This window comes from Neofelis nebulosa, chromosome 3 (genome assembly GCF_028018385.1).
Source record: "Neofelis nebulosa isolate mNeoNeb1 chromosome 3, mNeoNeb1.pri, whole genome shotgun sequence".
Classification (NCBI taxonomy): domain Eukaryota; kingdom Metazoa; phylum Chordata; class Mammalia; order Carnivora; family Felidae; genus Neofelis; species Neofelis nebulosa.
Window position 1 is genome coordinate 122,395,070 of NC_080784.1, and position 23,226 is coordinate 122,418,295.

Sequence of the window (23,226 nt, forward strand, 5' to 3'; positions counted from 1 at the left end):
TGGCCATTTCTTAGAAATTTAACCTTCCTGATACCGTCTCTAACCGTGGATCTTTGGATGTCCTGGCACATTGTAGGAGTTTAGTGAATATCCTCCAGCTGAATGAGTGAATGAATGTATTCACAGATGTGAGGAATGACAGTAGCTGTAAGAGACCTTCTTAACTGCTGAGGTATGGGGGTATGGTCGAAAGAGAGAATGGTTGGTTCTGAGTCTGAGTGGTGAGTTGAATTTGTCATTATATCATATTTCTAACTACTTGCGTCTCCTCCCTGACACCATATTGCCCTTCAGTGTTCAAGATGACCCTTTGGCACATGCACACACGGATCCTGATTTCCTGTTTAATATTCAGTGCATTTATACCTTTTTGCTCTCGGATTCTTGCTCTGTTCTTAAACAGTGAGTCAATCAGTTTACTCAGAGGTGTGACTTTAGTTGGAGGGATAAATCTGGTCTGGCAGACCTTTTCCCAGTGGGGAAACATCATCTCCTGGGTTAGTTATGGTTGGATGTATGGAAACTATTTTCTTTTGTTGAATTGATTCTTGCCTAACAGAAACACGTCTATCTTTTTGCTTTATTAAACTTAATCAGGATCTCATATGCAAGAGATTGGGACTGGGTGAATCAGCAAGTGATTCCTTTCAGCAATCACATTGCATCTAGAATCAAAGAAAGAAGGCAATCTTTACTTTTTGGTAGTCTTTTGTTGTATTTTAATACGGGAACTTTCAAAACACTCCAATAAGTGGTTAGTGGTAGAGAAAGGTGTTTGGCAGTTATTATTGAAACTTCTGTTGGGTTTAGCTAATGTAACAATTTGATTTTTTCCCTTTCAGCTGTCCCATTTCCTCCAAGTCACCGACTTACAGCAAAAGAAGTATTCGATAACGATGGGAAGCCTCGTGTGGATATCTTAAAGGCACATCTCATGAAGGAGGGCAGGCTGGAAGAGAGTGTTGCATTGAGAATAATAACAGAGGGGGCCTCAATTCTTCGACAGGAAAAAAATTTGCTGGATATCGATGCACCAGTCACAGGTAAGTCCTCAGGATGGAGACTGCCTGCTTATACCCACACTTTGTTTTTAACATCAAATCAAAGAATCCTAGATAACCAATGAGTCTTCAAATACAGTATTCATCTTACCCTCTTACTGTCAAATGTGTACATTAAGAAGTAAAGCTATTATAATTATGTCACGATATTTTTTATTTCATGTTTTAAATACCTAAAAGGTTGTGATGCTTTAAGAAGTGTTGTACAGCTCAGAGGTGATAAAGATAACACTTTATTTTAGAGGTCATCTTGTTTGTCTGTGGAAACACTAACTGGCACAGAGAACACAACATATTTGTTGGGAAAGATTAGACAAGGTACACTGAGACTTCCATGGTGGTTGAGCACGTCACTGAGTTAAAGCAGTGGTTCTCAAAATGTCGTGCCCCAGAGTAGCGTTATCATCTCATTCCTTGGAAACTTATAAAATGTAAAGTCTTAGGCCCCACCCTGAACGACTAAATTATATTCTGTGGGGTGAGGCCACAGTCTGTTTCATCAAGTCCTCTAGAAGTCTCTGATGCACATTCAAGTTTGAGAACTGCTGAAGTTTAGAAATTTCATGCCTTCTTAAGAGTACTTTGTGCCTAGAAAATGTCCTTACTATGTGAGTTTTTTGATGTGTTACTTCTTACGGACAAATATATATTTTGCATAAGTGTAACTTCTCTTAGTCCCTAAAAATTAAATCTTGTCAAAAAAATGTTATATGGTGTAGAGGGTCAAATAGTAAAGACTTTTGATCTATTCTTTGTGGAGTTTGCTAAACTTGTAAGTTTTCATTTTTCGAAAAACTAAGACAACATTTATTTTCTCCTTCATTGTTACCATTCTGGCAAAGGAAAAAAATTTAGACACAGAATACTGTCCTTTTCAAAATAAAGGGGATATTTTAAAATATTTCACTTATACTACTGATTGCCTCTTTCTTCCAAATTTGTATTACTTATGTGATCGGACTTCAATGGTATATTTGAACGTTACTGTTAAGAGAAAGACAAGGTCTCTAGAATACCAGACCAGATCTTCCTTGGTCATAATGTCCCTAATCGTTCTTATTCCAAAGAAATGGACAGTCTTGTTTCATTTTTGGTCGGCGATGCAATTAAAAAAAATAATAATGTGTTTGGGGCCAGGCAACAGGAGAAATTAGCTCCAATGGTTTTAGCTCCCTTTTGGCCAGTGGTGAGTAAATGAAGCCACGGGTTCACTCTGTGTGTATCCCTGTGAACCCCATTTTCTGTGTGTTAAAATGGAGTCATGCTGTATTATCTCCAACTCGTAGACACTGAAAAAATGAAGACAAAACAAATGTGAACATGCTTTACTTTATTAGATACTAAAATACTGAAGTTTTTTTCTTATCTAAATATTAGCTTGGAAGCCACCAGCAAAAAACAAAGAAACAAAAAAACAAAAAAACAAAAACCCCAACCAAACCAAACAAACAAACAAAAAAAAACTACTTTAAAAATTGAATATAAATTCCCCTTATAAATTAATGATAAAATATTAGCTTTAAATGACATCTTTATCATTAAGCTTATTTGTTTTTATTAAGAAGGAATAGCTTGATATTTTACTATGAGTTTATTTTTTCTCCATTTCACATGATAATATGTGACTTGCAGTGAAGAATTCATGTTAAGTTCACGAATGAGCCCAGGAGGTGATAATGGAGGTGATCATTATAACTTAAAGACACATGAAAATAGATATTTAGGGCAATGTATTTTCTGGGATGCAGTCAGCTCTTCTGTTTGATTAGGGTCTGTCCTGAAAGAACGCAAAGAGAAGATTCTGGAAGAGTCAGATTTATGATGTTTTATCCTGGAAACCTTCTGGAGTCCAGGAACTAATTGCCTCCATGCTCACTATACATCACACCTGGTTGTGTTCTAGTGAGATCCTAGCTGATGGTTTGGCAAAGTTTGGGATATAGATACGAAGACACTGGAAATCAGGACTCAATTGTGTATATCTTTCCCTGAGGGAGAAAAAAACCCAAAGCTTTTTAAATAGTGATAGAGGCAGCTCTGGAGATATCACAGAATGTGTAGCACTAGTGAAATATAATCCAAGCAGGAAAAACTTTTCTCTAGAGGAGTGTTTATATTTCATAACAAAGGCAGGATCCCAAAGAACCTCTAGTAGATTCCACTGTAGTGATCTCTTTTCCTCTTTTCTGGGAACATAAGGATATGGATCATAGTGACAAAGGAGCTAGAAAAAAAAATGATTTTAACATTTGGGTAAAAGGGAAAAAGGAAAAACCTTTTGCATATAATCCACCAGAAAGCTAAATTTATAGCTTCATTTTCCTAACCCATGAGTTTCTGAGCAAAAGCTGAAGCATGCAGAATTGCAAAATGAAAGCAGGATATACTGATCAGAGAAAATTACAATCTCTTTGTGTTTCAGGATACTTCTCACAAGAATCTGAACCAACAGTATAATATTTATTTCTGAATTTAGCATATTTGTTGCTTGGATGACTGAATCAGTAAGGTTGTACTTTATTACCCATACTAGGCTATGCAGTGAAAGGCATAGTTCACATTTAAAAATCTTCAGGATAGAGTGTTCTCTACGTAGTTCAGAACTCCATACTTAGGAACGATGGAAAACTTAATTCAGAGGAGAGGGAAGAAGAGGAGGGGGAGAAGAAGGAAAATACAGTTAAAAGTTACAAATGAGAACCTGTGTAAAAGGGTAAGAGGAAAGAAGTGAGGACTTTTAACGTAGTGGGAAAAGCAGGAAGCCTGACAACATGGTGGTTTTCGAGCGGTATTAGAAATAGTCTCTCGCAGCCTATGTGAGATTCCTGAAAATGGTGAGGTGAGTGAGTCCTGGTAGAAATTGACCAGTAACTTCTTACGTGGAATTCACCTTTAAGTGGAGTAGGAATATAAGCTCTCAAAATGGAACAAATGGCAAATATTTTGTAATTATACACAAAAGCCCCTCCCCCACTTTCCCTCTAGTCTTCCCTAGTCCTAATTTTTATTCATAAAAATGTTAGGAGAACCTTCAAATGCTAGGAGAAAAGTCGTGCTAACATCTGTGCCATGGTTTTCCCCCATTTTGAGAAAAATCTAGAAATTAGCACTCTAGTTATTTGACATCTGGACATTATTTCATTCTTATAGCGGGTCTTTAATGTACAGAGCTGCCCAAATCCCCTTCCCCCGACTTGAAGTATTTCCATAGTAATGAAAGGTTTGTATTGATTTAGGATTTTTTTTTTTCTCCTTTCAAATTCTGTACCTTTTACTTTGGGGCAGAAGAACCAGGAAGCTGCCTAGTCCCAACCTGGACCCCTCGCATGTGTCCCTCTAGAGGAGAGACAGCACTGTGTACCTTGCCCTCCTGGAGGTAGATTTAGATAAACCAGTAACCTTCTCCATGGGAGTAGAGGTGACAAGTAGCCATGGGTCCCCAAACTAAACAAAGGAGGTATGAGGCATGTTTTGCTCTTTTCTGTAAACTAACTTGCCTGATTAGAATGGTAGCTGTTTTAGACATTTAATTTGAAGACTGTGTTTCTGTATTCAAGGCATGTTGTCAAGGAAAGTATTCCCTTCTTTGATTCTTTTTTTGAAAATCCAGTTGAATTTATCTTTGTTTATTGGTAATACACAAATGGATCATTAAAGCATGTGGCCAAATATCAGTGTGGCAACTTGGTATGGACTGAATGCTTGTGCCCACACCCCAATATTCAGATATTGATGCACTAATCCCCAATATGATGGCGTTTGGAGGTGGACCGTTGGGAGGTTATTAGGTTTAGATGAGGTCATGAGGGTGGAACCTCCATGATGGAATTAGTGCATATATGAGAGGAGGAAGAGACGAGAGCTCTCTCTCTCTCTCTCTCTCTCTCTCTCTCTCTCTCCTCCACCCGAGGATACAGTAAGAAGATGGCCTTCTGCAAACCAGAAATAGGGTCCTTACCAAACGCTGAATATATGCCATCACCGTGATCTTGGACTTTCCAGACTCCAGAACTGTGAGAAACGTTTGTTGTTAAAGGTATGCCATCCATAGTATTCTGTTGAAGCAGCCCAGACTAAGATACAATTCATTTTGGGAATTTAATTTAATGAACATTTAGTGAGCATTTACCTTGTATACGTGGTGTGGGTTATATACAGAGAATAAGACCTGGTCTGTGCCCTCCAGGGGCTCAGAACAGGATAACTAAACGCGATATTTTGCCCAAAGATATGTACACCAAACTGTTGGTGAAATCACAAGATACGATCTAGATTCATTTAAGCCAATTAAGAAGTATCCAGATGGATATAGTTAACTTAAATCCAAAAGTCTTCCTATCTTCTAAATGGCTAAAGTTTCCCTGAAAGAACCCACTGATTATTATATTCCATCTTTGAGTGAAAGAAACAGTTAAATAGCTGAGATCCTGTCTTCATTAGGGACTGAGAACTCTTTAGAAGGTTAGGAACTATGGATGATAAGCACATGAGGTGGAGTCCTTGACCAGAATACTCAAGGTCTAGTTGGGGAGCCAGATACAAAAACAGATAATCACTAAATCATTTGTTAAGAACTGTAATGGAGGTGCCTGCAAACTCATGTGGGAACTTAGAAGAAGGAATGCAGGAAAGCCAGGAACGTTTTGACAGATTACATGATATTTGAACTGGATCACATCTGAGAAGTAAAATTTTACTACGTGAAAAAGTGAGGGAAGGGGATTCGGAGCCAAGACAACAGCATGTTAAAGGCGCTAGTGTTTTCAGTAATGTGGTTAAGACATGTTTTTGGAGGTTTTCTGTGGGAAACCTGGGTCTCAGAAGGATGTGAGGGTGAGGGCGGGGCGAGACAGAGGTCGGAATGTCAGGTTTGGATGTGAGTCTCTCTTAGGCAGCACTGAAACATTCCGAGACTGTTGTACAGGCACCGGAGTGTCTAGGGGTCTTTGAGCAGCAAGTTACATAATCAAGTTTCATCCTGGAAGAGATGAGTGGACTAGAGAAGGAACTCGGGAGGGGCTTTGGTTAGGAACCTCTCATACTCGCCCAGGGAAACCAAGATGATGCCTTCGGCAGGGGAGGAGGGTTGGATATGATTTTGAATACAGCTCCTTTGAAAATGCTAGTTAATACTAATCTTAAAACATAGGATTAGTTTGTGCTTAAAAATCAGTATTGGTTAAAGACTTCTTGAACAGGGTAACATGGTTTATGCAAGGATCCAGTTTACTACATTTCTCCTTGGAGTTCTCATACTTTCCTGTTTTCCCTTGGACTTAGCAGAGAACAGTTTCCTCATTTAGAAAAGCAAAAGCAGACCAGAAGCCTAGGTTTTTGACGAGAGTGATTTAGAACTCATTTTCTGCTCTCTGGGCCGAGGGGAGAGGCCAGCATCAGCTGGGCAAACTGCTAATCTCTCTAGTTTGTCTGTTTCCTGCACGGGGGGATTTGTCCCTGGGGCAGCAAAGGATTCCCTCAGTGGCTGTGCCTGCCATTTAGCATGTCAGACAGTTGCCAGGAGAACCCTCTGGCTTTGTTCCTGGATGTGAGAGTGGACCAGTGGCCAAGTTTAAGGTCATGGCATTCCTTCCCTTACAGCAGCTGACGTCAATTAGGAGAATTCCCCATGCCTTTACTCTGGGGAGAGTTAAGTGGGGATAAGAATTCAGTGTCTTTTGAGACCTAAAAGATCAGTGTTTATTCTCTTCGTACTATCATTTGTCACTATCAAAGCCTAACATGGCCTTAGTTTATATGGGGATAAAATATTACTTGTGGGGCATTTTGCCCACTTAGATTTCAGCGGCCAGAACTGAAGGGCCTTCCCTGCAGCCAGAGGCCTATTTTGGTACCCAGCCCACTGCTGGCAGTCAGCACAATTCAGCCCCAGCCTGTGGCAGTAGCCCATCAGTTTTAAGTCTTCATTCCCCTTAATTTTGATCCTTGATTAAAAAAATCTTTTTTTTTTTAAATTTTAAACATTTATTTATTATTAAGAGACAGAGAGAGACAGAGCATGAGCATGGGAGGGGCAGAGAGAGGAGGAGACACAGAATCCTAAACAGGCTCCAGGCTCTGAGCTCTCAGCACAGAGCCCGACACGGGGCTCGAACACACAGACTGTGAGTTCATGACCTGAGCCGAAGTCGGACGCTTAACTGACTGAGCCACCCAAGCGCCCCCCAAAAATCTTTTTTAATGTTGATAACAGGTCACTGCATGAGAGCCAGAGTCCTTTTCCCTGAAGTGTTTACCTCTCTGGGTTTGCAAGGTTGGTTTTAGGAAAACCATCTTAAAAATGAGAAAAGGGAGCCTCAGAAGTTTGAGTCAGGGTTCCTCAAAATCGAGGGTGGGTGAGAATCTCCTGAAGGGCTTTGTAAAACAGAGAATGCTGATCCCACCTCCAGAGTTTCTGATTTAGTAGGTTTGGAAGAGGGCTTGAGACTTCGAAGTTCTAACAGCTTCCCGGGTGCTGATGATACCGTTGATCTGGGACCACACTTTGGGAACCACTGGTTTAAGTGACTGGTCCGACGTCTCATAGCTAGTAAGCTGAAAACCTTGTTTTGAACAGGCATCCATCTACATAACTCCTGGTTAGATTTCATGATATATTATATACACTATTCTACCTCTGTGCAAGTTTCAAAACATTCAGGCATTTTCAGTTCATTTGACTAGAATTTGTTCTTATCACTGAAGAAAGCATGCTAAGAATGCTATTAAATGTTCTTGAGAAACAGAAAAAAAATGTTGATGGTTCATTAGAATTGTTTATATTTTATATAAAAATGTATTGCTGTAGTACAAGGGGAGGAGAGGCAAAACGATAGTGCTTGGCATATTTGGGGCACAGAATTTATGCAGTTTTTCTCAGTGGGAAACCTTTGTAGTACGTTTCTTTACAAGCTCTCTGAGAGTTGACTGTGGAAGCTAAGGCTGGGACGGTTTATAAAGGAAAAAAAGAGGAAGACTGAGATCAAAAGCGTCTTTAAGGGACTTGTTTGGTAATGAATACGGTATCATATGAAAAATATCTGAGCCATAATAATTCAGCACTCCCGTGTAACAAACAAGTCAGTAATAATCTGTTAACATCAGTAAACATGTAACACCGTCCAGAGCAAGCATTTGACAGTAATTACAGTTACACGGTAATTCTCATGAACAGATATTCTGCTTTAAGATGCAGCATATCCAGTCCTTTTGAGTTTGCCAGGAATCGGTACTTGTCACAAATAGTATTTTAGCACCCTTGATAAGGCGATGTGTGTAGTTGTTTTCATGGACACATAAAAATCCCTCAAACTATTATCCTTAAAGTCTGAAACTTATCCCTGGCAATACTAATATTCTGATGGTTTGGGAGACGGTTGAACTATATTCATATATTATAATCAACATTACCGTGGCTTTAAGAGAAGAGAAGGAATATTTCAAATAACACTGGAATCCTTCTAGGTAAGGGAAGAGCATTCTTCCTAGGTACCTCCAGGGAAAAATGTAGATGCTTTTCCTTTTGTCTAGCCAGATTGTATCCATGTATCCAATCCCCTCTCCTGTTACATTTGCTTATTGACCTGTCCCTGATCATTGCAAACTCCATTGATTTTTACTTTCTTGTGAGCCAGTAATGTTTATAGGTTTCAATGGACATTCCCAAATACTAGTCACAGAGTGGTACTGATTTATGGCAAAGTTTTTGTTGGACCAGAGTGAAATTATCTTTTTCAATTTAGTTAGCATACTTTCTTTTTGCATATGGAACTATGGTGATAGTAGATGGTAATTGTTTTTTTATAGGTTTTTGGGGAATGAATTAATGAGTTATTTTGTGGTAAGGCTAATATTAAGTTCTTGTTTCTTCCCAGTCACTGTTATAAACACTGTAAATCTTAGTTGTTACTCTTAGTTTTAAGTCTTAGTTTTCACAAAACCCTATGAAGGAAGAAGCACTGTTATCAGCTCCATTTTACAAATGAGGAAAGTGAAACTCAGTGAAGTTGAGTGTCATATCTAAGTTTACTCAGCTAAAAAGTGCCAGAACTAGTTTTAAAGCCCAGACAGTTCAACTGTGTCTATTCCCATTTTATTTGGGGTAGAAGTTGACTTTCCAGGTCCGTGGAATCATTAAATCTGGGAATAATCATAGAGCGTGGCATTTAATGGTATCGTACTGATTTTTTTTTTCTTTTTTATCGTTTCATGCTATTATCCCATTAAATGTTAACATCTGAGAACATAGATCTTGTGTTATGGTTTTGTGAATATTCCTCTGTTTCACAATAATTGTAATGTAAATGCACTGCTGATTTGCACATTGTAAATTATGAAAATAATATAATGGAAACATACAGGCACCTCTAAAACAAGAGTACGTCTCCATAGATTATGTGTGCCAGTGTAATCGTTTAAACTGGCAGTTACCTTTTTATTCTGTTCTTTTCTCCCGAAGAGCTGTTTGGCTGATTTGTGTCTTAAGTGGAGGATTTTGGACACACGAGATACTGGATAAATAAAATAGATGAGCTTGTCAGAAGTAGTTTCTCTTTGAAGAATCTATGTAGTAACAGAAAAATACTATTAAATTTTGAGGCAGGTGTTTTGCTACTATTTAAAATGATTGCCTTGGCCTATAAAATGTATCATTTAAAATATTAATTACTTCCATGCATTCATTCTTGCTAATGTTAAGATATACTCCCTGAGAGAAGGCCTTTCGGCAGTTTGGTCCTGGCCTGGCTCTTCTTGTGATGGGGGGGTACAGAGAGCTTGTCCCTCTACTATTTTGTCCGGCTCTCCAACAGCATCAGGGAGTGAACATTGTTTCATGACATAACGTGAAAATCCATGGAGAGGTTTAAGACGTAAGTCAATCTTCGGAGGAGGTAAAAACACACACACACACACACACACACACACACACACACACAAAACCTATCAAAAAAGTTCAGTGTTCATTTTTTAATATTAAACATTGAAAAAGAAATGTAACATATATATATATATATATATATATATATATATATATATATATATATATATATATACAATCTCTAAGAAAATTACAAACTCATACCAAGTCTCCCTTGGGTTGCTTTTATCATATGAAAATAACATTTCTCATAAAATGTATTTTGTAGAAATAGGATTTTAAAGATTATATGACAATAGAAAAAAACAACAAACCAACCCCACTCTCCAGGGAGCAATTAAATCCTTTTCAGAGATTTTTATGAAACAACATTGTATTTTAATATTCTGAACAAAACTTGAATTCCTGCTATCATTTGGTCACTTTTTGACTTCAGTTTGGTGTATTATATGCTTCTCCATAATTCCTTTCTGTTTATAGCTGATATCGTGGTCCGTATATTAGCCAGTGTTAGACATAACAGCATTGTTCCATTCTGTTCCTTAAGATACTTAAGGTTTGGACACCAAGGCTTTTGAACTTCAACTTCATTAGAGTCTTATATGTAGGCGAAAAGAAATGTGACCTCTATTTTTCTTTCTTTAAGCTTTTCTTAATTTTTTTTCTAATGCTCTCTTCTGAACTGTCTTTCCTCGTATTTGCAATGAACAAAGCCCTGTGAATTAGTAAAATTAGGATTAGTGGGAAGGACAGTTGCAGGTAAAAGTGAAGGAAAGATATAATTATTAACCAAACTTTGTTTGTCTGTTACGGCTTCATTTGTAATTTTTTAAAATAAAAATTGACATTAAGATCACCATTTTACTTACGGCGCCTTTCTCCTCAGATTCATATTCTTTGTGACATTGGCAACAGTGTTATTGTGGTGTTCTTTGGATTTTATGATTAATGTCAGACATTTTGATATTCAAAAATCGATTTGGAATTCAGGAATTTCATTCCATTTCAGAAACGTAGTCATTGACTCTCACGATCTCTGCGCGTGCTGTGTGATTTGAGATGCCATCTGGTGGTATGTGTTCGATACATCTAGCTGTACTTTTCACTGCCATCAGAGTCTTTATCCTTCATTGCTTATGAAGGCGAATATTTGTTGAAATGACTTGCAAGACGTTTGTTTCCATTGCAAAGAAAGGATCTTTTGTACTTTACTTTCTGTTTTCTCAAAGTAATATGCCTGTGTGCTTTGGTCTTTGTTAGCATAATCTGATTCTTCCTTTAAAAAAAAAAATTGACTTTGAAAATCAGGCTCCAATTTTAGGAACTCAATTTAGCTCACAGAAATTTGTAGATACCCAAGAATCCCCTTTAAAATCCTAACTACATATGTTTTTCATCTCATTTTCAAATGGTAAACCTGATTGAGTATTTGGATATCATGTGATGAATAGGAGATTTGCAGATCATCATAAACAGGAAACAAATCTTTCATTTAAAATTCTCTTCCTCATGTTTTAAACATTAAAGGCCAATTCCTTCAAAGGTGGACCTTGGCTTAATTTTAACTACTGCTTTCTTTGCCTTCTTCAAGAGATAAGCTGGTAATGCTTATTAAATATGTATCAAAGCTAAGTGGAAATTAGAAAGTTCATTGTCTGCACTATTGATATAAAATATCCATTCCACTTGAGAACCTGAACTAAGGAAATGTCAAAACGCATGATATATATAGTTTAGACTCTTTCAAGTGATTTGTGGCTGGTTAGCTTAGTACATTGAGAGCATGGCAGCAGTGAGGCAGTTTATAGATTCTTTTCTCTCCGTGGGCTGTTCAGCATTCTCAGATTTTACTCAAATTTCTGGTCCAGCCAGTTTATCTGAGAAAAACAAACAAAACAAAACAAAACAAAACAAAACAAAACAAGAAAGACAGAGAAGAAAAAATGGAATGAGAAGAGGTGAGAGAAGGAGGTGTGATTCCATCTCTGTTGTGCCAATCACCTGGGACACATTTAATGACGGTGCCATTGAGTAATGACCACGTGACAATAGCTTAACTTTCCCCTATGTGGCACTGGGGTTAAAGATCATGGATCTAGGGACGCCTGGGTGGCTCAGTCGGTTAAACGTCCGACTTCAGCTCAGGTCACGATCTCGCGGTCCGTGAGTTCGAGCCCCGCGTCCGGCTCTGGGCTGATGGCTCGGAGCCTGGAGCCTGTTTCCGATTCTGTGTCTCCCTCTCTCTCTGCCCCTCCCCCGTTCATGCTCTGTCTCTCTCTGTCTCAAAAATAAATAAAACGTTAAAAAAAATTTTTTTAAAGATCATGGATCTCTAGATTCACATTCTGGATCCGCAACTTTCTAGCTGTTGCAGCTTCTCGGCAGCTTTTTTCACCTCTGGAAACCTCAGCTTCCTGATCTCGGAAGAGATGATGTGTTAGTCTCAAGCCTGTCGCTCCGACAAAGTAGAATGCTGCAGCCACAACCTCAGACCAAGTGCCTGATACATAGTAGCTGCCTTGTTATTATTGCCAGCCCCGTCTTTGTTATGGCTGCTTTTGTTGGTAGGTAGCTAATATTCCAGTTATCAGTTCTATTCTGTTATGTGGAGGTTAGAGGCACAGAGAGCTTTTAACTATGAATCTGGATATTCTAGCAGACATCACACTTCCCCTGGCATGGAAGAAGCAAATATGAAGGGGGCCGTGGCATGAATGAGGGGGCAGAAGGTTCTCGTGCCAGCAGCTCTCCACTGCTCATCCTTTCTAAACTGCAAATTAATTTTAATTTTAATTAAAGAAAAATAAATTTTGGATTCATGGACGTGTTTCATGCAGTTGGTACCTCAGTTAGAAAGAGGGAATGAAGGGGCCCCTGGCTGGCTCAGTGGGAAGAGCATGTGACTCTGGGTCTCAGCGTCATGAGTTCAAGCCCCATGTTGGCTCTAAAGATCACTAAAAAAATAAACTTTATTAAAAAAAAAAAAAGAGGGAATGAAAAAATTGTTTTAAATTATTTTTTAACGTTTATTTATTTTTGAGAGAGAGAGACAGACTGACAGACAGAACACGAGCGGGGTAGGGGCAGAGAGAAAGGGAGACACAGAATCCAAAGTAGGTTCGAGGCTCGGAGCTGTCAGCACAGAGCCTGACACGGGGCTCAAACCCATGAACCGTGAGATCATGACCTGAGCCAAAGTCCGACACTTAACTGATGAGCCACCCAGGCGCCTCCAAAATTTTTAAATAAAACCTGAAGTATGAGCTATTAAGATGTCTTTTAAAATTGAAAATAATTCAAATGTGGGAGGGTGGGCCTTGTTCAGCCACCCCATGTCAAGTGATAATTCTCCATTTTTGACAGCTGAGTATCATTCTGACAGAAACATATTTTCATTTAAAATTTGGGTGATTGAGTTTTTAAATAACAGTTCATGGAACTACCAAAAAAGGGTACATTATCTAGATTTTCTTTTTACATTTCCTATATAATGTGTAACTGTAAAGTTGCTTTCTGACATTTAAATCAGATCAATTTGACCATTTCCAGTGTTTTTTTTTTTTTTCCTCTACTGGCCACCCTAGGGCCAAAAATCACTGATAAATGGTGTTTGTCTATTGTGTAAGGCAATGTATGTTACACATTAGACAAATACCATACATGGACACATTAAGATGATTCATATATTTTTAAGGTTTCTATTTATTGGGCATTTACCCTGGTACAAACCCTGTGCTAAATACAAACATACAATTCAACTTGTGTTGGGCACTTTTTCAGTTTCTACAGTGAGAAAGAAGTGAACTGGAGTGGGTGATTATTTTAGAGATAGTTCAAGAAAGGAAGAAAATTGTGGAGGATTGGAGTCTGATGAAGAGACTGGGAAATTGGCAGGTTAGCAAGATCCTGTCCAGTTGGCTGGTGGCAGCCAACAGGCTTGGGTTCCACAGACCAAGTAAGAATCATCAGGAGTTAGCCACGAGTCGTAGAAGTAATTATCACTTAGCTGAGGGTGCCTAAAGAATGCAAATTTTGAGGGCGAGGACAAGATTTGTCAGAGATCGTTCATGTGTAGTTGGGTTGAGTCTGAGGAATTAGGCCAGGAAGGCTAATGGAGACATTTCCGTTGACATGAGGGATGTCAGAGGGACAGGTAGCAGCTTGGGAGCCTTATCTTGCATTTAGTGATGGCTGGGTGAGTGTAATGAGAAATGCTCATTTCAAGAAAGGAGCTGGTTGTAAAATTATGATGGAAACAGACATGACCCTTGCCAAGATAGACTGGAATGGGTTTGGGAGTTGACTCATGATGGGTGATTGTCCAGTTAAAATAATGGAGGGAAAGAGAAGAAGAGTTATGGCAGAGAAAGCATTATGATTGATCAAAGGAATCAGGAAGAGTCAGATTTGCCCACTGAAAAGGGAGCAGAGTACCAACAGTCCGGCCGGTAGAGGTCAATCGGAGACAGTGTGACTGTATTTGTCTGGTGGGAATAAATTATTTTATGAGTCAGTAAGGATCATAATTTTAAACAAATATTTAAAACACACATTAGGTTCCTTTCTGGGCAGATTTTGATTTTCTGTTTAAGACCTAATGCTAAGGCTGTGGAATATTCACCATCCTACTGGCACAAGATAAAATTTGCGTAGAAGTAAAACTGAAATGGAGCACGGATGTGTTTGTCCTTGTGTTCTAGGTTTTTTCAAGTAGCATCCCCATTCTGTATGTAATGGGAATGCTGTCAGGATAAGACTCTGCCTCCTAGCGGACAGATCATTGGCCTGAGAATGAAACAGACATGTTTTAATCCTGCCGCTGACACATTACCTAACATCTCTCTCTCCTTTTACTCACCTTGCAAGTGGTTGAAATGATTTTTACCTTACATTCCTGTGAGACTTGAGGCCATGTATGAAAAGTTCCTCACACAACACCTGACTTGCAGTAGGAACTCAGTGAATGATAATTATCATTTGTTACCGTTAACACCGATGCATATGCACTCGTCCCCCCAAACCTTCTGTACGTGGATAGATAGCGATGCTTATATTTAGTAAGAAAAGAAAAATTGTATTTCTCCGTATGTAGCAGCCTACGCTGAACAATGGTAGTCATGATTGTAGGGAGTGTGTTAATTGTCTGCTAAATGTAACGGTTATTTTTGGTAAGAAACATCAAACATTTGCTGATTTATTCAGCGCTTACTTCATATTTGTCCTTTTGGTGCAAATCAGAATTCATTACAAGAATTTATGATGGAAAATTCAAAAATCAACTCAAGATTTATATAAACTCGCCTTATGTCGTTGGGTCTTTTGGTGTGCTTTCTCATCCTCCGAATTCCACTTTTCATCTGATTCACATAGGGGTTACTTGACGTGCGTTTTAGTTCCAAGTAGAAGGGTAGTTGTTTTGTTTAGCCTCTTCTTGTCATTACTATACTAAAAGAATACCCTTTTCTGAGAGTAGCAGGAAAAGGAAGATAAAAATGATGATACTGGTGAAAACTATTGTCTAAAAGCTGTGAGAAAGAGTGCAGAGCGTGAATCAGGAATCCAGGGAGATGGTGCCAGTTCTGACAATGATTTCTTCCTGCAATTCATGAGAAGATTATTCGCAGTGACCTCAAAGCCCTTTTTAGTGTTGATTCTGTGAGTGTGTTTCTTACTCAAAGTACATACATATTGCATAACTTCAAAGTGACTATCTTGATCAGATACTTCATTTAACCTTATCAGGGTTTCCTCTTGCCACCCTTTCAAAACATCTCTGTGTCAAAGCAACAGATAGCCTCCACTTTTGTTATTGTGTGATTTCACTTTCCACCATATGATGGTTTCCTGAACGTTTCAGAACGACTGGTTTTATTTTTGTGAGTTCTTCAATATCCAGAATGACTTCTGTCATGAACAAAATTATCTGTGTTATTATAGCTAAAGCCTCCCTGCCCTTCCCCATGTTGTGTTTCTTTTTATTTTAAAATATAGAAGGGCTGTTTCACCAAAGTACTTTTCCTTCTTTAAGTATATTCTTTTTTATACTTCTCTAATATAAACAATAAGAAAATCGGCTGCTTTTTAATTGGAATGGTTTTATGGTAACTCTATAAAAAAAAGCATTGTGAAAAGGGAAAGGATTTGTGAATTTTAAGTGATCTATTCTGATATATCACTATGACATAACGAGATATATATATATTTGGTTCCCACCCTCAGTTTCTGACACAGAGCTCCTAAAACCCATGCGACTTCCTGAGTCATGGGTTATAGGAGCATCTCACACAGCACCACTAAATACTTTGGAGTTTCCTGGGTGATAGGGGCATCTTTTGTTCTAATGAGGCAATTCTAAGTGGGCTCCGCTCCTGGAGGGATTCAGGGTAGGGACCAGTCACCAGAAAGAGCAAGCCATGATTGGAAGCTTGGAACTTTCAGCTCACCCTCCATCTTCTAGAAGGGGAGCGAGACAAGAGATTGAGCTAATAATCTATCATGCCTGTGTGATGAAACCTCCATAAAAATGTCAAAATTATGGGGTTTGGAGAGCTTCTGAGTTTGCAAACATATCTATGTGCCAAGAGGGTGATGCACCCCAGCTCTACAAGAAAGGAAGCTCCTGCTCATATATCTGATTGCTGGCCATAACCATCCCTATTATTAAATCCTTGACTTTGAAAACATACTTGCATTTTTGTTCCTGTGATTATTTTCCTGCTGTGAGTAGTCATCTTAATTTTGTTTTTGGAAGAGATTGAGAGATAACTTCAGCTACCAGCCTCACAGATCAGGAAACTGAAGGGCACTAGTCTGCCAACGTCACTCACTGCTGGTTAGTGTGAGTCAAGCCCAGAATCCCGGTCCCTCCTCAATGTCCCACTGCCCTTCTTTGTTCTGTCACCTGTTTGTTTCTGAACAACAGTGTGTGGAACAGTGATGGTTTTACTTCTGGATCATGTCAACGTTACCTTTGCGGTTTAGTGTCTTTTGCCTTTATTAGAATTTAATGTATGTTTATATACATTGAAAGTGTTTATGGGGTGCCTGGGTGGCTCAGTAAGTTAAGCGTCTGACTTTGACTCAGGTCATGATCTCATGGTTCACAAGTTTGAACTCCACGTCGGGCTCTGTGCTGACAGCTCAGAGCCTGAAGCCTGCTTCGGATTCTGTGTCTCCCTCTCTCTCTGCCTCTCCCCTGCTCGTGCTCTGTCTCTGTCTCTCTCAAAAACAAAGATTAAAAAAAACCTTAATTATAGAGTGTTTTAACAGCTGTTCTTCAGTGTTTAATTTGGGTTTTTCTACTCTAACCTAGCCTGTAGATCACACATTAACTCACTTTTCCCTACTAACCCTTAACTAGAGTAAGCCCTTAATGTCCTTCTCGTTTTGTCCTTGACCTGGAGTTTTCTTCTGCTTCTTACATCATAGCTGGCAGCAGGACACAGGTAATGACCTGCGAAGCGTGATGTTTGTCCATTCCATGACTATCCTTATTTAACGGCTGGAAATGTTTCCCTCATCTTCCCCCATAATTACCTTTAAATGTCTTTAGATTTGAGAAAGTTGGGTTTTGTGGAGGCCACATAATGCTAATGGGAGACTACCACAGGTCTCCATTCTCTATTTCCTGTGGAAAGTGGAATAAAATAGAATGTTTCAGTTTCCCAAACTTTCTTCACTGTGTGGTAGAATCAACCTTGTTCATTATATCTGTGCCTAAGAGTGAACAACATTCTGCCCCTCTCCTTGCCGAGGTTCCTTCCTGGCCGTCTCTCTCAGTCTGAAGATAGAAAATAGAAGGTGTTTCATACACCGAAGACCATTACTTCCCAGTTTCGTTTTTGTCATCCAGCATTCAAGGCAGATCCAGGCATATGCATCTTTTAATGTTGTGTACAGCTGCAGAATTACAAAGTACTCGATGTGTGTGTGTCATAGACAGCTTTAACTCCCTTTGGGCTCCTTAGAGACTTCTTTAGCAAATACTCAAATAGAATCATAAAGAAAGAACTAAATCTGGAAAGAACATTAGGGACAAAAACAACTCAAGGAGTGTGGTGGGAAGAATGGCGGACTTGTCAGTAATCAGCTGGAGTAACCTTGGAGCAAGTCGCCTCAACCACTGCGTGTCAGTTTTCTCATTGAGAAAATGAGCCAGACAGCAAGGTGCAGGAATTATCTGGACACCACTTCTTTTATTCACTGAAAATTGGTTATTACGGTTTCGCAGGAGTTCGCCACAGATGGGCTCCTAAATCCCAATTTTAGCCATCACCTCAAGGGCTCCCTTTATTTCTCAGAAGGAAGGCTTTCATCCTCTGGAGGCCCCTGCTGATTTGTACAGCTTCGAAAACCAGGGGAGCCTCGGTCCAGCTTCTCCTCAAGTTTATTTCCTGTCTTCAGGCTATGTTTTCATCTTCGCGACCAGGGCATCCCCATCTCCTTTTTTTCCCCATCATTATGGATTTCTTAGATCTTTTTCATGTCTCCCAATACTTTCCAGGGCTTTAAATCTCACCCTAGCCCTCCACTCCCATTTCACAAGTACATCCCTTTTGCAGGCAGGCAGGCGGGCCACCGGATGCCTGATTCAAATCCCAGCCCTTTCACCTCTCAGCCCTGTCACCTCTCAGCCCTGTGACCGGTCAGGTTACTTACACTAGGTGCTTCAGTGTGGAGCTCACAGAATTGTTGTGGGGATTAAGTGAATTAGTATCTGTAAAGCTCTTAAAGCACTGTCTGCCACATGGTAAGTGCTGTGTGATTGCTGGCTATTGTAATATGACTGCTGACCATGTGCCCTCCCCGGCTCCCACCTCGGTATTCTTGGCAGGCTGAGGGTCTCATCTTCCCCGGACCAAGAATGCGTGTCTGTTTATGTTATTTTAGATCAAGAAGTACACACTAGCTGGCACCCATCGGCTTCCCTTACAGACTTTCAAATTATGTCTAATCTCATATTTAGATTTGAGCACACATACTTTATGTTCCTCTAGACCTAGAAGTCATTCTTATAATACTTCTGGTTTTCACGTGTTGTTGGAAAGATAGGCTGTACTTAATTCCAGAAAATGCTTTAGAAAAAGTTTAAGCCAAATTTCAAGAATACATAGATACCAAAGGATATTTAAGTTTCTTGCTTAAAAAACTTTAGTCTCTGGTGACTTTTAATTTTGTGAAATCTTAATGGAAAAGGTTAATCCACCAGATAATCTGGTTGCTTCCCTTTCTTGAAAAGAAGTCTTCCAGGTTCATGTTTTAAAAGAGCTAATATTAAACAAGGAATATGGAAGAAGCCAATCTTATTGATAAAAACATAAGTATTTAATAGAACCATAAAATATCAAAAATGCTTAAAAACTTAGAGATTGTTGAATTTAGTGATTTCCAGACTATTTGCTAACCACCCAAGTTTTTTTGAACGAACTATTATGCAAACCTTCAAATACAAACAGAAAGGCCCTGCCTAACAAAAAAAGATGATGCCTCCCTTCCCTGTGACCAAAGATCATACAGAAACAGAGCTGAGAAATGTCAGCTCAGCTAACTTTCTCCTTTGACCCTGGAAGAAACTGAGGTTCAGAGAGGTTTGCTTCATTACACGGACATTCAGCTGGTTAACGGATGGACTGGAAGTAGAAATCAGCTGCCTGAACTCCTACGTAAGCTTGATTTCCATACTTCATTCCACTTTTGCCCTACAAAGTTACTGTTACAGTTATTTATAATTATTTGGAATGTGATGTGTTTAACTGCTGGGACTTTGGGTTCGGATTGATCTAGGTTCAAATTCCGGGTCTGCCCATTCTGTCACTTAAATGGCTTAAAAGTCTCTGCACCGTATCTTACAGATAAGATTTTCTTCCTGTAAAGTAGGAATGATGGTAATGGCGTATACCTCAATGGGTTTTTGTAATGCTATCCGATCAGTAAGTGTTACCTATTCTTAGCATTGATACGGTCATTGTTAATATTCTTATATTCAGTTAGCTAGCTATTAAATCTGAAATTGCTTTGATTGAAAAATTAAAATTAAGCTCAGTTAAAGTAAATTGGATGAAAAGCCTCTTCGAATGGTTCTTTAAAACTTATGTTCATAGAGGGTTATCTTCTTCATCTGTATTTCTATAACTGTATCTGCATCTATATTAGTATCTCCCTGGATCTTTATCTCTATACATTCTGACATCGCTGCCTTTCCTGGTGTTTAAGAGTAAGTGTGTGGGGTAAATATAACAATGTTGTTTTTCAGCTGTTGATAAAAATGTAGAATGTTGAAGCTTTATATAACTGTGGAAATCACTTAGTGTTTCATTTTACTGTTGCAAAAAATATGCCCACTAAAATTTGGATTTTTTCCCTTAGCACATCAGGTTTCAAAAATCCTGTACATCCGAGCACTGCCTTCTCCCTCCCACCACAGGCTAAATAAACACTCTGCCCACCACACATCCATGTATTACTCATAGCAATGTAGCTGGGCCTATAAGACATTTTTCTTTTTCTTTTCTTTTCTTTTTTTTATAGGACATTTTCACATAACACCTACCATCACCCCACCTGACCCCCACAACAAATGAATGAATGAATGGATGGATGGATGGATGGATGGATGGATGAATGAATGAATGAATGAAATAACACCCAACAAAGAAAAGCTCTGTTTCATTAATCCCGAAAAGCCATTGTTAGGGCCCAGGATCCAACCTTGACATCTCCCATGTTGTTGCCCTGGTCTCCTATACTAAGGGGGCAAATGTGGCAGTAGACAGGAGGCTGAGAGGGAGAGGTGGGTGTTTAGAATTCAGTGTGTCTATGGATTATCACAGATCTGGGGATGCTGATTTTACACATCCAGGTAACGATGCCTCAGCACAAAGGAATCTAATGTGTGGCTATGTGGCGAATTGATTTTATTCATCTGAATGGTGATGATAAAGCAGTGCAGCAATTTCGTAAACCTTTTATTTTATAGGATCATTATGAAATGTATTAAAGTGATGCGACAGTTTTTACGAAGAAGGAGAACTTAGAGACGTATGTTTAATATGTCTTGTGGGAATGAGAACGTAAATGAACTCCTGGTTAAGTTAGCGTCTGTCCTGATTTAAAAATTAAATCTGCCCCCCCCCACCTTTGCATTAGCGAACTAGGTGATTTCATGGAAGTAGGTCTAAGCCTCTGAAGAGTTATTGTAGAAGAGTTCACATGGCTTAGAAAGAATCTGAAATGGGGAAGGGAGACAGTCCCTTTCAAGATTTTAAAGGGAAGGAAAAGTGGGAATGACATTTTAGGGATATTTGGTCACAGGGGAACTGTGACTAATAGTGTGTTAGTCACAACACTAGGCACTCTTATACATGTTTTCATATTTAAGACCTTTAATGGCCCTGCAATTTAGCAATAAATTCAGTGCTGATTCCATAGCAGAAACTATTGTAAGTGCTTGGGATATATCTGTGAATAAAAGACAAGATTGAAGTACAGTTCTCTTTATAAATGACAGAGCTGAAGCTCAAGGATGTTAAGAAAGCTTGCCTAAAGCCACCAATAGAAGTGTCCTAAATGGGGAGGGCACCTGCGTGGGTAGGTCGGTCAAGAATCTGACTCTTGATTTTGGCAGTGGTCATGATCTCACGGTTCGTGGGATCAAGTCCCATGTCAGGCTCTGCGCTGACAGCAGGATCCTGCTTGGGATTCTCTCTCTCCCTCTGTCTCTGTCCATCCCCAACTCATGCTTTCTCTTTCTTTCTCAAAACAAATAAAATAAACGTTAAAGAAGAAGTGTCAGAAACAGGATTTGAACACAGGTCTCTGATTCCACAGTTCAAGCCTCAGGAATATGGCATGAATTCCTAGGCATACTCCTGTTGGGTCTTTTTGCCTTCCAAATACAGTTGGTAAAACCTGTGCTGCCCATCCCCTGGGCTTATTGTGAGAATCAAGTGGTCTTCTGGATGTGGTGGGTTTCAGTCTCTCTCTTTCCATCTCCTACTGCTCTCTATTGATAGTTGGGTAGAGTATTATTAACATTCTGGGTTAAGTCTGTCTACAAGTATGACTCCTCCAGTGGAAAATGCACATCTGCATTCCACAAACTGTCACTCATTCATGCAGTCAGTCATTTGGTCAGCAAATATTTACCGAGTGCTGCCATGCATTAGGCACTGGACATAAATATGTCTCACCTAAGTGAGACACGTCTATTTCCATGTGATCCTTACATCCTAGCAGAGATGGGTATTACACAAATTATACAATTGTTTATATTTGTGTTAAGTATTCCAGAGGAAAAATAGAGACGTGTCTGTCTCTCGTACACCTGTAGCTAATTCTTTTACCAAATGAATTAGTAAATAGGTGGATGGTTAGAATAAATTCCTCTACAAAGTGGCAACTGAGCACAGAGACTTGAGTGTCATCATGCCAGGGTTCAGAACCCAGCCCTGCTGTTAACCGAACTTTGGGACTTACCCAAGTTACTCAGTGTCCCCGTGTTGCCATTTCCTGCAGAAGAGAAATAGTAATGGTCGTCATAAGGGCTGAATGAGGGCTATCAGGAAAAAATGTAGGAGAGTGCGAGACAAACAAGTGTGGGAGGAGATTAAGCTATCATTATCATTACTGCTATTATCATGTACTAGAACTTTTCAGGAAATTCTCTTTTACCCATTGAGTTCACCTCTGCTGTTAACCTTCTACGAGTTTATTAAAAGCATTGTGCCGTGGTTGGCATCAGAACCAACTGCAAGGCTTCAAAGAATACATGCATCCAGCCCTGTTGTAGGATATTCTTATTCGGGAAGTCTGGATAGAGCTCTGCGCTTCAAAAGCTTCACCGGTGACCCTGATTCACACCCCCAAGTAAACACTGATCATTTAAAAAATGACTCAGAAAGAAGATTACACACATGGCAGTGCCCAAGCGTCAACTCCTGACAGCCCCCCAAGGACTTGTCTTTGTGTACCTGTCCTGGCGTGAGTATTGAAAAATGTGATCAGTAAGCAAAACAGATAAATATGTAAGAAATCCTGGAGACTCTAGTTAATTCTTTTTCCAAATGGCATTTAATTTTTACTACTTTTTCAAAACACCAACATGAGTTGGCAATTGCCCAAATACGTTTGACTAGCTTAGAATGCGACCTGCTGGGGAACAGGGATTTCTGTCAGTGTCACTGATGTGCTGATGTACTGGTATATAGTACATGCTCAATAAACAGGAGTGGAAATGAATTGAATACGTTTTAAAGCCTTTAGCTGTTTTGGAAGAGATAACAAGGATGAAGT

General features: G+C 39.3%; 1 protein-coding gene across 5 annotated transcripts in view; it reads left to right on the forward strand.

The window, feature by feature from the left end:
• PPP3CA (protein phosphatase 3 catalytic subunit alpha) overlaps positions 1 to 23,226 on the forward strand; it is a 325,796-nt gene that overhangs the window by 164,910 nt on the left and 137,660 nt on the right. For all 5 annotated transcript variants that reach the window (XM_058721804.1, XM_058721802.1, XM_058721803.1 and 2 more), the window contains one exon: positions 843 to 1,043. In XM_058721804.1, the coding sequence (XP_058577787.1) occupies positions 935 to 1,043 (109 nt within the window). In that variant the 5' untranslated portion in view covers positions 843 to 934. The remainder of the gene's footprint in view (positions 1 to 842; positions 1,044 to 23,226) is intronic.